Source organism: Lactuca virosa, chromosome 6, assembly GCF_052849685.1.
Source record: "Lactuca virosa cultivar CGN04683 chromosome 6, Lactuca_virosa_CGN04683_v6, whole genome shotgun sequence".
Taxonomy (NCBI): domain Eukaryota; kingdom Viridiplantae; phylum Streptophyta; class Magnoliopsida; order Asterales; family Asteraceae; genus Lactuca; species Lactuca virosa.
The window spans coordinates 101,731,986-101,748,889 of NC_136431.1; the positions used below are offsets into that span (position 1 = coordinate 101,731,986).

At 39.6% G+C, this 16,904-nt stretch overlaps 1 protein-coding gene across 2 annotated transcripts; it reads right to left on the reverse strand.

Moving 5' to 3' along the window:
- Positions 1–5,060: 5,060 nt before the first annotated feature.
- On the reverse strand, positions 5,061–6,335 carry LOC145122686 (rho GTPase-activating gacO-like protein). Of its 2 annotated transcripts, XM_079058245.1 has the most exons (3): positions 6,055–6,335; positions 5,746–5,859; positions 5,061–5,667 (listed from the first exon to the last, which is right to left on the reverse strand). In XM_079058245.1, the coding sequence occupies exon 3, from the start codon at positions 5,624–5,626 to the stop codon at positions 5,270–5,272; it is 357 nt and encodes a 118-aa protein (XP_078914371.1). In that variant the 5' UTR covers positions 5,627–5,667; positions 5,746–5,859; positions 6,055–6,335; the 3' UTR covers positions 5,061–5,269. The 2 variants fall into 2 exon arrangements, with proteins under 2 accessions (XP_078914371.1, XP_078914370.1); XM_079058244.1 differs by lacking the exon at positions 5,746–5,859 and having other exon boundaries at positions 6,055–6,332.
- Positions 6,336–16,904: the final 10,569 nt, after the last annotated feature.

Below are 16,904 nucleotides of genomic sequence, written 5' to 3' on the forward strand. Positions count from 1 at the left end.
TTGGTTATTGGGAGTTTAGACGTCGAAGCGGTATTGTTTAGCTTTTCAGGTGTGGCTTGGGATCTACGCAGCATCCAATTTTTTTTTTTGCATGTCGTGTCGACAGGGTTGGTATTTGGATTGATCCGACCAGGGTTTTAGCAACATTTATGGATAACTTTGGAAGTTTTATCGAGCTAGTTACAGATTGGTGGAACATGTTCAATTTCAGTCAAGGTGTGGAATCTTGTTTTAATCATTAATGAGGATGTTTCTGTTAATGGTTGCGGTTCTCCATTTTGTTAGATCTACTGGTACTTCAAACTTTGGGTAAGGTTGTGAGGAAGAAGGAATGTAGCAGATCTAGGGATTGGTTATGTGTTCCCTTGAAGGTGGATATCGTGGTAGTTCATCGACTATGATCATGAGGGGTGTATGTGGACTGAGAAAGAAAGAATGGGAGCACTTGGTCAGAATTTATTGGTATGGTTCTATTATAGTTAATATCTTCTGAATTGGAACAAGAGTATGGCCACCTATCTCATCCTCTGGTTGTGTGCGACCATGTTTTCGTCTGATTTAGGATTAACAACTTGTATTGTGAAAGGAATTGTGTGTGATATAAGGGTATGGCCCATATTGATGGGGTGTTGATTGGGTCCCTTCAAGTCGATAGGTTAATGGTTGAGTACCTTTAGGTCCATGTGGTGCTGGTTATGAGTCTTCAGGATAGTGATGGAATAACAACAAGATCGGTGTAGTAACGTGAATTTATAGTTTTAGTGGTTAAAAGGTGTCACGGTGTATCGTGAACCAGTGGTTGTATGATTCACATGGATGGGACCTAGTAGTCTTTTGATTGGGACTCTTAGGTCTCGGATCGTTAGTCTTATTGGCATTTTTGGGTATTAGTGCATTGTTAGGAATCGGGAGACTCAGTGCCAGCCGGTTTGGATCATGTGGACAGTAAAAGTTTGTTGGGAATATTAATTATGTGTCAGAAGTCTCTTTCTGAATGTTTACATTATGAACCCCCATTTGATGGCATACTATTTATTAGGAGTTTGGTTACCAATGTTGGGTATTGGTTCTGAAATCTCGAGTCATGTAGTTCATTGTAAATGTCTCGAGCACTTTGTCAAGTGGATGTACACCTAAGCTGATGAGCGATTTGGATGAAATGTGAGAATCTTGGATGAATGATCATTATGCTCGTGGTAGGAATGGGTTGGTGATGACTTTTTAGGAAGTCAAGTGTATATTTAAGGTTTTTGGGCACAATTTCTGGATTGAGGATTTGTGGAAATTCACGATTGGTGTATTGTAAGTATTGTTTCTGCATGACTTGGTGTTGTTCCTAGTCAGAGACTAGGATAGGTACGACATATGGATGTTCATCACTCTTAGGGTATGGTTTTTGAAGTTTAGACTGATGGGTTCCCGGTTATGGGAGGTATATTCATGGAGTTGATTTATGGTTGTAGTTTTGAGAGTTCCCGGTATGAGGCGTTCTCTCTGGAAGTTAGGTCTTAAGTTCTGGTTGTGGTTGAGTATTTTCAAGTTATCAGGTTGTTTGTTGGCAGTTGTGGGTTTCCGAGTGATCTCTCGATTTCTCAGTATAGATGCCTTGATTTCAAAGGGGATTAGAGGGATTTTGTGTAATATGTTGTCATTAACTTCAGAGATTCTAACCAAGACGGATTTCGAGGACGAAATTCAATTTAAGTGGGAGAGAGTTGTAACATCCTGTTTCGAGAAGTTTCTTATTTTTAGGATTGTGGACAATGAATGGATTAAATAAAGGTCTTGGGCTTCAAGGGAATGTGGTTTAGACCTTATTAAATGATGACAATGTTGGATAAGTGATTAAAACCTTGGTTTGTGTCTTGGAGTGAAAGGATAAAATAGGAAAAGTGATGTTTTAGACTTCTTTCATGAATTATGGTTTTTAGTTCGACATGTGTTAAGCCAAAATTAACTAGATAGAAGTATGGGGCTCGTCAATACCTTCTGATGGATATAAAGATCGCCAAAAACGGAGTTGAAACGAAGAAGTTATGATTGTTTAAAGTTGGAGTGAAATTGGGCGAAAACCCGTTCTCACGAGATAAGAAGTAGTTCTTACAACGTGAGAAAGTGCTTACGAGGTGAGAATGTATTCTCACGATATGAGAACTGTCCAACCCAAAAGCCCACAAAAGTTTTAGGGTTTTCAAGGTATTTAAAAGTAAGGGTTCATGTTTTAGGGTATTTTCTTAGCCTCCATCATATCTAGAACCTCTTGCAAGAAACCCTAGCCTCTATTTTCATGATTTGAGTCTCCTCTCTCCTCTTTTATCCATTTTTGGAGTTTTTGGTGGTTTTAGAGAAATGTTTTCATGCAAGATTGATCCTTGAAGCTTAGCAATTGAAGATCTCAACTTTCATCTACCTTCTAGACCTTTATAAGTTATAAAGTTTCAAGCGTTATTGCATTTCATCTTTGGATCTAAGTGTATTTGGTGTTTTGGTCCATTTCAATGAGTTTTGAGTGAGAGTTGGAAATAAAGTTTTCAGCTTTATTACTCTCCAAGGCCCTAAGAACATTGTATGTTTCAGATCTAGACTCCAACACCTTTTGGACAAGTTTGGAATATTTTCTTGGACCTCATGGACTAGGAAAGCTTTGATCTTTTGCCTTCCCTTTCAGTCATGCAAGTTATTTTAGTCATTTATGCCATTTTGGTGTATTAAAGTTTAGATCTTGGAAGCTTGAGACATTATTATGGATAAAGTTGGAAACTTTATCCATCTAAACATTATCTGAATGTTGGAGACTTTGACATAATGGATTTAGCTGAGAAAGATGCATTCTTGGTCTATTTGAGACTTAAAGACTAGATTTGGGCTGGTTAGACCATCCTGATGGATAAAATTTGAAATTTTTATCCATTATGAAGCTATTTATGAACTAGATCTAAGGTTATGTGCCTTGGTCTGAAGAGATTAAGCACTTAATGAAGATTTTGGCCTTCTGACCAGAAGTCACGACGTGACAAAGGATGTGTCACGACGTGACGGTGTCCAGAATCGCGATTGTTTGTCGTTGCATTCTCACGACGTACTAAGGAATGGTCACGACGTGACGGTGACTTTGACTAAGCTAACCGTTGACCTTGTGGACTTTGAGGGTTGACTTTTTGACCAGTTTGACTTTTGGTCAAACTTTGGTATAATGGAGTATTTGACTAAGGAATGGTCATCACATCCCTTAAATAGGGCCCAAGGCTAGCGATCCAGGGTTTTGCACCCTAGCGTCACCACATCGTGGCCATTACATGACCACATCATGGTGTCTTAATGATAAGCACATTTCATGCAGAAATGTCATGTCATGGTGATACTCTCCACCACGTCGTGGCCACAAAGAATTCTCAAATTTAAAAAAAAATTGATAATACTTGAAACTAGGTGTCAAATTTCTACAAACCCTAAGAGGGTTAAGAAATTTGATCACCTCAAGAAGAAGAAGAAGGAAGAACAAAATTTTAGAAGCCTTTAATAGCAAATATGTTTTAATCCCTAGCATCCTATTTATAGGCTTCAATTGTTTACTTCCAAAGCAACTTTAAAACCCTGGATAAGCTCTATCCATTTTTGTCCATTACCTTATCCTTAAAGGATTATGAAATATTCCAATTAATTGACATTTATCCTCTTAAATTAATTAATTCCAAAATAATTTCTAATTAATTTATCAAGTCATGACAAATTAATAAACTAATTTCTCATTTGTTTGCTCAAATTGGTGATGAGGACAATCCAAAAGGACTCTATTATTATTAGAAATATTATCATTTATTAATAATATTGGACACTCTTTCCAACACATAGTTGTATCTATTATAGTTGTATCTATTATATCATATAGAAACAATCAAAAAAATATTCCAAAATCAAACAAACACCATGTCAATTGGTTACATTTGGCCACATTTTTTTACAGTGGCAAGTACATGTCATTTTTTTTTTCTTAAATAGCCAATGAATTAATCGAAAGTGTGAGAGAGTTGTTTTAACAAAAATACGACCAAAAGTCATTTTTATACTAATGTTTAGAAGATCACAAATATATAGTAATTCATGTCAGCTTAATGAAGTCCATCAAGGAAAACTGTTCTTTAAAAAAACAAGCCAATAAAGTACTTCTTGAAATGGTTTCAAAATTATTCAAAACAAAAAAAAAATGTAATTATATCGTAGACCAGGAAAATGACTATATTCATGACAGAAGATCATATCCAATAACAAATCTGTTTATAGATATTGTATTTTTTTATAAAAAATTTGGTTTTATATTTTTTATTCTACAATTTATATAATTAAATAACACAATTTGTTAAAAACCTTTTCTTTTAGTAGTTTTTTATTTTAAAAAATCGGTTAAGAGGGTCATGTTTGTTGCATGGATATACAATTTTGGACAAAGTTATACAATTCTTGGATGAAAGCACAACTACCATTGGGTTGGGCCACAAAAGCTACTACATATTGGTCCACCCCATGGGCCAGAATAGTAACATAAGGCCCACCTATTTGGACCACAAGTCTACAGCTGAGAATGAAATCTCAACAACACCAACCATTATCTACTGTTCCTACTCAATTCATCACCTAAATCACAACCTCAAGTACCAAATATTAATTAAATACATTAAACCATCCTAAACATTGTTGTTACTTGTTAATTCAGCAATAAATAAAACAATAAGACAAGTTATAAAAACTTTATTCCTAACTAACAATTCAACCATTTTCCAACAACAGGTCGACTACCAAAGTTGTGCGGATGTGTTCTAGGTAATATCGGTTTAAATAATAAATAAGATCTCATGACACCAATTAAGATCACACGTATTCATAATAAATCCGAAACACAGAGAATCCGAAGAAAAAAAAACATTGATTCACATATAGTTTAAGGACATTAGATCAAGTACAAGAAACCAATTATTTTCATTGCTCATGGATTGCTAAAAGAATAACAAATATAATAGTTTTTTTTTTCATTTGCTTAGAGATTGCTGAAAGAATAACAGAGATAATAAAAACGAGTTATGCACAAGGGTTGTTGGAAGAATTACATATATGATAGAAACCAGTTTTAGGCTCAAATGTAGCATACAAAAAACCCCAAAACATGGTTACTCTAATTAGTCCAAAGTCTCCTAATCCAAAACAAAAACATTAAAAGAAGATGACTAGAAATTGACACAAGGTCTCCATATGGGGGAACAAACTCAAAGTGGTGTCACTTGCATTCAACACCAGCTTCAGCAGCTCGATGAGGTTTGTTCTTCCTCCTGCTTCCATTATGGCGAAAACCATTAGATCTGGTTCCATTTGGGCTTCCATCTTTCACTAAATCCCCTTTTTCCTTTTGTTTATTTCGTTTCCTTTTCTTTCCACTCGCATCAGAATTTGTAGTCTCATCTTCATCTTCGTCGTCTTCTTCTTCTTCCATCTTTACAAGATCTTCATCTGCTTCATCCACCAATGGCTTTTGTGGCCTTCCTCTTCGCTTTTGAACAGGGATTTTTTCGTCTTCACCGCTTCCAGGATCATCGTTGTTGGTCAAAGTAAACTTCTTTCCTTTCCTCCTTCCCATGCTTGCACCAATCAAGAAACTTACAGTACCAGTAACAAATTCTGCGAAAGTAATTAAGAAAATGCACTGTAAATCGAGAGATGGATCATGGGTATTGGGTACATTTGATTATAACATACCATAGATTTGAGTAAACTGAATTGCGAAGAGCCCTAAAGATGAAAACTTTTTGATTTCCGAAAGTAAAAGAGATCATTTGAGTGAAAATTAGGGGTGATGACAAAACTGGGACCCTAGAAAGCACAAGAACCAGCATAAAGATCTATAAAAGATGCGAAAATGGTCTAAAAGAGTAGATCCAAGAAATCAGAATTTGATTAGATAACTGAAGCAGTAAACAGATTTGATGCAAAACCCACTAGCGGAACATGTTAAAGCAGATAATATGAATCATAAAACACGATCAGATTAAGACGAAAGTAACTCACCATGCGAGGTATCAGAAGCTAAAGCATCTTCTTGATGAGAAAAAATATGTTCTTTTTAGAAAAGAAAAATGTGTATTGACAGCGAGAAACAGAAAAACTCAGATAAAGAAAACTGGTGATTTGGGAATGGAAGAAACTGGTGGCAAAAGGTAAAGAAAGAAGAAGCGGATATGGAAGAACAGAGAAAGAGATAGAGAGATATGTGTGTTGTTTGATTGGTTTTATGTAGATGGGAATTTAGTTTGGAAAGTGAAATGGGTAAGGAGGAAAGATGTTAGTTAAGTGTGAGGAAATCTCAATTCAAATCCAAATCCAAAGACAAGGTCTAAGGGCAGATTTGGTAAAACCAGGAAAAGGTTGTTGCTTAATCACCCCCCTTCAAAAGATACTTGATCGTTATTTCCTTTTCCTTTTAATTCAAAACCTATCAAATTGTATGAAAAGTAACCTATTTTTGTTCAATTTCCTCTTTAAAATTGTAAACTATTTTTGTTAAAACTTCGATTCAAATGTACTTCGTTTTTCTTAGGAAATATAACTTATTAAGGTAATTAACTTTTTTGTTTGCTCATATTTGGGTAATTATTTTTTTTTACACATCGAGCTAACGAACTTGTTGGAAGTGTTCAAATATGACCATTATGACATGCTGTAGCAGGTTACATCCGGTCATAATGGTTATATATTAACACTTTCAACAAGTTTGTTACCTAGATGTGTACAAAAAAAATAGTTATCCATATGAACAAAATGAAAGTAAGAGTAAATTACACGAATGGTCTCTGTGGTTTAGGAGAATTTGTGTTTTTGGTCTCTAACTTATTTTTTTAACTCGGATGGTCTCCACTGTTTATTTTTGTTGCGCGCTTGGTCCATGGCCTACCTCTTCGGTCTTTCAACCGGATGTCGTCTAGCATATAAGCACATAAATCACATATTGTCATACATAACCATGAGCCATACATATATCATAACCAATAAAGATGTTATGTGCCAAACATAGTCTTGCCATTATGCCACGGGCCGCCACGTGGTCTTTCTTGCCAAGCCGGGGGCCACCCCCTCGGTCTTACAGACAAGTGCCAAGAGCCACCTCCTAGTCTTCCATGAAAGCATCACAAAAGACAACTAGCATACATATTACTCTACGTAGCCAATTAGCATACAGTGTGCCAGGAGCCACCTCCTGGTCTTTCATACATAATGCCTAGGGCTAACACTCAAGTCTTCCTACCATACATAATAGCATACAGTGTGCCAGGAGCCGCCTCCTAGTCTTTCATAGATAATGCCTAGGGCTAACCCCCGAGTCTTCCTACTATGCATCAACTAAATGGGTCGGCATTGGTGCCTTCGACCCATACAAACAGTGAGGAGACTCACCTCGCACTGCTAAAGTCCCGCGTATAAATCTTTGGTCGCTGGCTGAAAGAACCCCGAACTGTCAATCGTCAAAACAAAACCCAATTAACAATCGGGTTCCAATGCGTAACCATAAGTCCACACATGGGGTAAAAATATCATTTTACCCCTAACCTAGCTTGGTCCAAGGCCAAGGCCCAAACTCAAACTCTGGAGGCCCAAAAGCCAAACAATAAATCAAGGCCCAACATATGGACCAATTTTTCAAATTGGGCCCAAACCTCTACATGGTCTTACCTTAAGGCCCAACCATTTATTCTACTCCAAACATTTGGCGTTCCGATGGTCGAATATCTCATAATCATCATGTCACACCCTCAAAACCAAATGAACGGCGGAAACGTTCTGGGGTGGAAGACGTCATGTACAGTATCACACCAATGCAAGTAGTAAACAAGCAACAACATCATCCATTGCATTAATAATATAATTTCATACAAGTGTGTTCCGTTAAGTTTTAAAGACACCAAAACAATATACATCAAAATATAAGATGAGTCTTGAACGAGCTCCATCTTCTCAAAACCTGGCTCCGGTACCTGTCTACTGGTGACCTGAGAATACAAGTTATTTTGAAAGAGTTTATCAGCTTTAGAGCTGGTGAGTTCATAAGTATATTAGTGTCTGTGTTTGTATGAAAGCATTTGTAAGATGTTTTGTAAGATGTACTGTGTGTTTGTAAAAGTTTTGTATTTGTTTGAACTATCCTAGAAAACCCTATGTTTCCTACTAAAAGTAGCCTTCTACCAAGGCATCTAGTGTCTGTGTGTGTATCCTTTGTAAAAGTGAGTATTTTCCCAAATCCGACTATCATTAACCAAAAATATAGTTTTTACATTATTGTTTATTGTGTGAAATCACAAAGTAAAATGTAAAGGGAAAATGTTATAGTACTTTAATGTAGTATTATGAAACTACTGCTGTACTAACTACCTTAAGTTAATTGTATATTTTAGGGTAACATGTGATCGGCATGTATCTTGCTACCGACTTAATAGTAAAGTGACAATGTAAGATGCCACAAAAATGACGTTTGGCACCCGTAGACTTGCAAGTCCCACTGTAGCGAACAGAAAGGTGTAGGATAGTCAATCCAGTATAGATCTATACACAAACTCATGTGCTCCCCAATTAAGGAGATTCTGATACAGAAACAGTCATGGCAGGTAGTGCCATGCCCTGTTTAATGGCTCACATAAATGTATTAATGTAAATGTTATGTGAATTGTGTGCTAGCTGTATTGTATGTTCTTTCTCTGTCTAGCCTGTATGTTTGTTTCTCATCACTCTGTTTCATGTTTGTTTCTCATTATAGTATGTATTGACTCATGTATGAACTGACTCATTGTATGTTTCATCGTTCTAGTAATAGTATCTTCCTAAACTACCCCTATGGTAGCTTACTAGCAATGTATGAACATGTTTGTATACCCTTGCTACCCAAGGGTATGGACTTGAATGTAGGAAAACCTTTTGTATCTATATACATATACATAATATATAACTAGGATTCAAACGACCTTCGGACAACTAACCTTGATACCTCAAGACCACAATCAAACAAGAACAGGAAGCAGGGTAGACTAGCAGTCCTAAGTCCTTCTTAATCCTACTTATATAACTATATTTATATAGATACACATAATATAAGTTAAAAGAGGTTGATAACAAACCTTTTATATCCATATACGTATACATAATATATAACTAGGATTCAAACGACCCTCGGACAACTAACCTTGATACCCCAAGACCACAATCAAACAAGAACAGGAAGCAGGGTAGACTAGCAGTCCTAAGTCCTTCCAATCCTACTTATATAACTATATTTATATAGATACACATAATATAAGTTAAAAGAGTTTGATAAATGTATTGACAATAAAAGAGTTTGTAAAACAGTTTGAGGTAAAACAGTTTGAGGTAAAACAGTTTGATAACCAGTTTGAAAAGTAAGAAAACCATTTGTTTGGTAGTTATTAATCACATGTGATTGATATAATAACTATAATTGTTCAACTTGTATTCCCCCCCATAAAAGCATTTAAAAACATTTAAAAGGTTAATTAAGGGGTATGAACTCACCTGTAGTTGGTGGTTTGGATGAACTGAAGAAATAGGATTGCTAGGTGTCAAGTGAAGACTTGTACACACACAATGATCCTATTTAACATATAAATACAACATATATGTATCTAATTAGACTTTAAACAACTAATTAGCAAAGTTAAGACATCCTAAGACAAGTTAAACACCTTATATAAGTGTTATAAGTCTCAAGGAATGCATCTAAGTGTTGTCGAACAATGCTATAGGGTTTAGGGTTCAAAAGAAACCCTAACTTGAGTTTACGGTTTTGTGACCTCCACCCAATGGGTTTACGGTCGTAAACTCTAGAGTTTACGGCCGTAAACTCCCCCTCTTTTGACCATTTGTTGATTTGAACGTTTCTAAGTCCATTGAAGTGTTTCCTCTTGAAGTATAAGCCTAAGGAAGAAGCTAGGGCACCATTTCACTCCTATTTGGAGTTTACGGCCCAAAGACCACATCCCTTTGGGTTTACGGTCGTAAACCCTAGAGTTTACGGCCGTAAACTCTTATGGATGTTGGTATTTCGATGATTTCAAGTCCTTAACACATCAAGGTAAGGATCCAAGTTAGTTACCTAGGCTTAGGAAGGGACTAGGGACATTTCGATCCCTTAAAATGGGTTTACGGTTCAAGAATGTTCTTGGACCGTAAACACCATTTTCTTGGTGATTCTTGGATGATTTCATGTTATAATGAGGTATAGCAAGCTTAAACACACTCTAGGATAGAAGTACTTACTATATGGAAGCTTGAAATGAGCCAAAATGCCAAGAACACTAGTGTGTGTTCTTGGTGTTCTTGGTGTAAATGGAAGAATCAACCTTTTGGAATGATTTCACGGTTAGAAAGGTGTTAAAACACTAGATTAAGTGATCTACTAACTTGAAATGGTTGAAAACACTTACTAGATCGAGATCTGGAATAAATCTCGTGATGATACTTGAGAGGATTTGCTTTTGTTCTTGAGAAATTTGGAAAAATGATAATAAATGACAAGTGTCATATATATACCCCAAATTTCTGGGTTTTTGGCTGAAAATATTTTATTCCCGGTAGTAACTCCAATTTCTTGAAGTTTAGGAATAACAGTGATGCACTATAACCCTAGGGCATCCTCTCTCCTGGTATCTCCTAAAGTGTAAATCCTAAAATAAACAAACTTAATCCAAAAAGTCTGAAAATTTAACTGTAACTGATTTGACTTCTATTGAATTGACATGTTGTACAGAATAGAAATTTCGGGTTGTCACATCATCCCCTCCTTAGAAGGAATTTCGTCCCGAAATTAGAATTTAAGCAATTAAGTAGTTACAAGGAACTAATTAAAAAGACGAGGATATTTCAGTTTCATCTGATCCTCTCGCTCCCAAGTGAATTCAGGTCCTCGCTTGGCGTTCCAGCGAACCTTCACTATCGGGATGCGGCTTTGTTTCGTTTGCTTGACCTCCCGGTCCATGATCTCTACCGGTTCTTCCACGAAGTTGAGGCTCTCATTGATCTCGATCTCGTCGAGTGGGATTACAAGAGTCTCGTCGGACAGACACTTTTTCAAGTTCGAGACGTGGAAGGTAGGATGTACGTTACTGAGTTCGCTCGGTAAGTTAAGTTTGTAAGCTACAGGGCCGATTCTGGCAAGAATCTCGAAAGGCCCAATGTACCTTGGATTTAGCTTTCCACGCTTTCCGAAGCGTATCAAGCCCTTCCAGGGTGAGACCTTCAATAGAACATGGTCGCCCACCTGGAATTCCAACGGTTTCCTTCGTTTATCAGCGTAGCTTTTCTGTCGGTCTCTGGAGGCTTTCAGTCGTTCACGGATCTGAACGATCTTCTCCGTCGTTTCCCGTATGATCTCCGGACCTGTGAGAGTGCTTTCAGGAACTCGTCCCTTAGCTAACTGGGTATCACCTACCTCAGCCCAGCACAGAGGGGATCTGCACTTTCGGCCGTAGAGGGCCTTGAATGGAGCAGCCTTTATGCTTGTGTGATAACTGTTGTTGTAGGAAAATTCTACAAGGGGTAAATGAGTATCCCATGTTTTCCCAAAGTCAATCACACAGGCTTGCAACATGTCCTCCAAGGTTTGGATAGTCCTCTCACTTTGCCCGTCTGTCTGCGGATGGTAGGCTGTACTCATATCCAGCCTAGTTCCTAAGGAACCTTGTAGCGACTGCCAGAACCTGGAAGTGAACCTACTATCTCTGTCTGAGATAATGGATATAGGGACACCGTGAAATCGTACAATTTCCCTTATGTAAGTTCTTGTAAGCTTCTCCATCTTGTCTGTCTCTTTGATAGGCAGGAAGTGCGCGGACTTGGTCAATCTGTCGACGATGACCCATATGGTATCAAGTCCACCCGTTGTCTTGGGCAACTTGGTTATGAAATCCATGGTGATCCGCTCCCACTTCCATTCTGGGATCTCAGGCTGTTAAAGAAGACCTGAGGGTTTCTGGTACTCGACCTTGACCTTTGCGCAAGTAAGGCATTTACTTACGAAGGTAGCAATCTCTGCTTTCATGTTAGGCCACCAGTATAACTTTTTAAGATCCAGATACATCTTATCTGAACCTGGGTGAACGGAATAACGAGTGTTATGCGCCTCCTTCATGACCAAATCTCTGAAACCACCAAGTTTCGGGGTCCAGATCCGGTTCATGAGATAATAAGCTCCGCCACCTTTGACTTCCAAGTTCTTATCCATCCCTCGCAGGGATTCATTGGTCACATTTTCAGGCTTCAAAGCGTCGAGTTGAGCTGCCTGTATTTGTGTGGATAAGTGTGAATGGATAGTCATAGTCAATGACTTGACCTTACGACCAGAATATTCTTTCCGACTTAGGGCGTCAGCTACTACATTGGCCTTGCCGGGATGATAACGAATTTCGCATTCGTAGTCACTGAGTAGCTCGACCCACCGTCGTTGTCTCATGTTGAGCTCCTTCTGATCGAATATGTGTTGTAAGCTCTTGTGGTCTGTAAAGATTGTGCTCTTTGTACCGTACAGGTAGTGTCTCCAGATCTTCAAAGCAAATACAACTGCTCCTAGTTCAAGATCGTGCGTCGTATAGTTGACCTCATGTGTTTTTAGCTGCCTCGAGGCATAGGCGATGACCTTACCTCGCTGCATCAGAACACATCCGAGACCTTGGTTCGATGCATCGCAATAGACAACGAAGTCTTCTATTCCTTCGGGAAGGGATAGTATTGGTGCAGTGCATAAGGCTCGTTTGAGCGTTTGGAACGCTCTCTCCTACTTTTCTTCCCAGTCAAAGGATATGTCCTTCTGGGTAAGTGTTGTAAGAGGCTTCGCAATGCGGGAGAAGTTCTGAATGAATCGGCGATAGTAGCCAGCGAGGCCTAGAAATTGACGAATTTCTGTTGGCATCTTCGGTGCTGACCAGCTCTCAATGGCTTTGATTTTGGATGGGTGTACGTGGATTCCCTCTTCGCTAACCACGTGCCCTAAGAATTCGACTCGTCGGATCCAAAATTCGCATTTCGAGAATTTCGCATACAGCTTCTCCGCGCGCAGGGTTTCTAAGACTTGTCGCGGATGTTGACTATGTTCTTCCTTACTACGAGAGTAGATAAGTATGTCATCGATGAAGACGATGACGAACTTATCCAAGTAAGGACGACACACCCTATGCATTAAGTCCATGAATACAGTGGGCGCGTTTGTTAATCCGAACGGCATCACTACAAATTCGTAGTGCCCATAATGAGTTCGGAAGGCTGTCTTTGGAACATCCTCCCCTAGCACTCGTAACTGGTGATATCCGGATCTTAAGTCGATTTTAGAAAAGAAATTCGCCCCTTGAAGTTGATCGAATAAATCGTCTATCCGAGGCAAAGGATAACGATTTTTGACGGTCAGTTTGTTGAGCTCCCTGTAGTCGATGCACATACGAAAAGATCCGTCTTTCTTCTTGACGAACAAGACTGGAGCTCCCCAAGGTGAGAAGCTTGGTCTTATAAAGCCCTTGCTGAGCAGTTCGTTAAGTTGACAGGATAGTTCTTGCATCTCTGCAGGTGCTAGACGATAAGGCGATTTGGCTACGAGGGTAGCCCCTGGAATTAAGTCGATTCTGAACTCGACTTGTCGTTGCGGAGGTAATCCTGGTAGCTCTTCTGGAAAGATGTCGGGAAAGTCGTGTACTACTGGAATGTTCTTGATGTCTTTTGCTTCTTGGCTCACATCGACCACATGAGCAAGGAATGCGTGACATTCCTTACGCAAGAATTTCTGAGCTTGAATGCTCGAGATGATACGAAGGTTTGTGCCGAGTTTGTCGCCATAAACTACTAGGGTTTCGCCAGACGAAAGATTAAGGCGAACTGCCTTTTCGTAACACATGATGTCGGCACGCTGAAGACTCAACCAATCCATGCCAATGATGACATCGAAACTTTTAATTGAGACTGGCATGAGATCGATCGAGAATGAATGGCTATCTAAAGTTAGGGTACACCCTATGTAAATGCAGCTAGTGCTCTCTGTCTTCCCATTAGCCATTTCTACTGTGAACGGTTCTTTGAGTGCTCGTGATTTTTGCTTAAGTAAATGAGCAAATTTTTGATTCACGAAGCTCCTCTCCGCTCCACTATCAAATAGTATACAAGCATAAGAGTTGTCGAGGAGAAACGTACCAGTGACCACTGTGGGGTCGGCAACCGCCTCCTCATGGCCTATAGCCAAAACTCTTCCTAATCCACCGGCATTCCCTGCCTTGGGGCAGTTCCTCTTGTAGTGGCCCACATCGCCACAGTTGTAGCAAGATTGGCCCACTCCAGCGTCGGGGACTTGGGTGATTGGCCTTGCCGGAGATTTACAGAAACGGGCTGTATGCCCCTTCCTGTTGCAGTTTACACACTGCATGTCCCGACAGGCTCCCATATGATGGTAGTTGCACTTGTTGCATAAAGGCAAACTTCCAGAATACTGCTTTATTAGAATAGCAGCAGTGGCAGGTGCTGTCGCACTATGAATTGCCACCGTCTGCTGTTTCTTCGCAGCCTTCTTCTTTTTCTTGTCCTCCCAGAATTTCCGCTTGGACTCTGCAGTTCTGGCGGTTTCTGAGATGGCCAGGGTGGTTGTTGCAGCCGGGGTACGGACCCCGTGGTCAACTAGCTGCTGTGCCAATCGCTTGGCACTATCAAATGTAGTGGGGCGCGATGACAACACATTTCCCTGGTATGGTGGCACCAGCCCCCATATATACCTCTCGATCTTCTTTCCTTCTATATGAATCATGTTGGGACAGAGGGCCACCAGTTCACAGAACCTGGCGGTATATGCTACGATGTCGGTGCCTTTCATGGTTAGGCGCCAAAGTTCTTCCTCCAGCTTTTGGATCTCGCCCCTCGGGCAGTACTCCTCAATCATGAGGTCTTTTAAAGTATCCCAGCCCATATCATTTGCCACTGAAAGAGATAGTGACTTAACATGGCTATTCCACCATGTTAGGGTTCTGGTTTCAAAGGTGCAAGCAGCGAACTTCACCTTGCTCCCTTCTGGACAGGAGCAGATTGCGAAAACCGATTCGGTTTTCTCAAACCATTGCGAGAGTACAATGACTCCGCCAGTTCCTCTGAAGGATAATGGCTTGCAGTTTGTAAAGTCTTTGTAGGAGCACTCTCTCGAGCGCACAGGGGTTTCAACCTGTATTGTTGGAATAGGAGTCCCTCCTCCAGTGGAACTTGAAGAATGATATTCAGCCATGGCTGTTGCCACAGCCGCAGCTACAGCAGCATTGAGGGCTGCTGTATCAAATTGAGGAATAGGTGGTGGAGGATTACGTCTTGTTGACTTTCGTGGATGCATCTTTTTGCTGAAAGTTTAGAATGAATAAGATATTGATAAGAATTTGACATGAACATTGATGAGAATGACTCATGGGCTAACTCTCCATAGCCCAACAGCATAATTAAATGGAATACTTGAATGAAGATGAAAGTATTTGGATAATAATTTCCATTAGATTTTTATATCTGTCAAAGATATTGGAATTACAGATGTAATGAGTTTGGGGAAAAATGACCTAGAAGTAGGTCTTACATCATCCAAGATGGGAAAATTTTGACAGCATACTACCTAATCAAAACCTAGCAGGTGTAAGATTTATAAGGATAGGAAATTAGACTTAAGTTTTTACATAACTAAGTTATATCCAAAAGAGAAGTTGGTACGATTCTAACGACGACGAGAACTGTTTGAGTGCGTCCTTGAATCCGAAAGGAGACGCTCTATGTCCCTCACATGTCTATCAGACCTTGCTTGCTGAGCTCGAAGTTCCCTGACTTCGGCTCGGGTTTCAGCAAGTTCCCTCTGAAGCATTGCATTGCTAACCTGAGCCCTTTCATGAGCGGACTCCAGCTGGCGAATGCGGACAGTGTTAATACCAGAATTGGCATCCACTTCTACTACCCGGTCGATAGCTGCTCGACCCTGCTCGGTGTTCCGAGCAATCCTACGAACCATGATAGGTAGGACCCTATCAGCTGAACCTCCCTCAGTAATGTCGTAGAAGCTTCTGTCTCCATCGTAGGGAAAAGGTTGACCTTGTTCCTGACTCCACCTATTCAAGTTTGTGGCCCACAAAGGTGTGGGTCCTTGAAATGCAGGACGAGGGTTTGGGTTTTGAACAGCTGGGAGTTGGTTGTTGACTTCTGGCTCCGAGTCGGAACCCTCAGAAAAACCTTCAGCTTCATAATCATCTAAAGGAATTGGGTGATTATCTTCTGGTTCGTCTTCCAGCCATTCTGCGTTGTCGTGGTTGGGAAAGTACGGGTCTCCGGGAAGATAGAATCCAGCCATTAAATCTACGCGAGAAAAGGGATATAATAGATAACTAAATTTAACTAACTAACTAAATAATTATAAGATGATCTTTATCAGTTGCCCCAATACTTGTTTAAAGCATACCAGTTATATGTCATGCAGACGGGATAGACCTTCGAATAAGTAACCCTAACCCTAAGCCCACAACCAAACAAGGAACAGGAAGTAAGGCAAAGATCACAGATTCTAAGTCTATGACATCCTAGTACATATAACTTTAGTGTATCCACTAAACAACCATTGTTATACTAATAAAGACCTTTAGTTCTCAAATAAGTAATTATAGTGACACAAAATACTCCTATAGTATTTTAAGTTTAATGTTTTGTTCTACTGTTCTTGTTGTAGAAGTGTTGGTAAGTTTTTAGACTTGGTGCAACCTCACAACCACACTTAGGCACATGCTAATCACTCCTCGGATAATGTAGTTGATCAGGCTACATCTTCCCAGGGTTGACCATATGTCTCTAAGTATGCTTATGCTGTCCACCAATCG

Excerpts from the sequence above, each read along its gene's own strand:
- LOC145122686 (XM_079058245.1), bottom strand. The coding sequence starts at position 5,626 with ATGGGAAGGAGGAAAGGAAAGAAGTTTACTTTGACCAACAACGATGAT.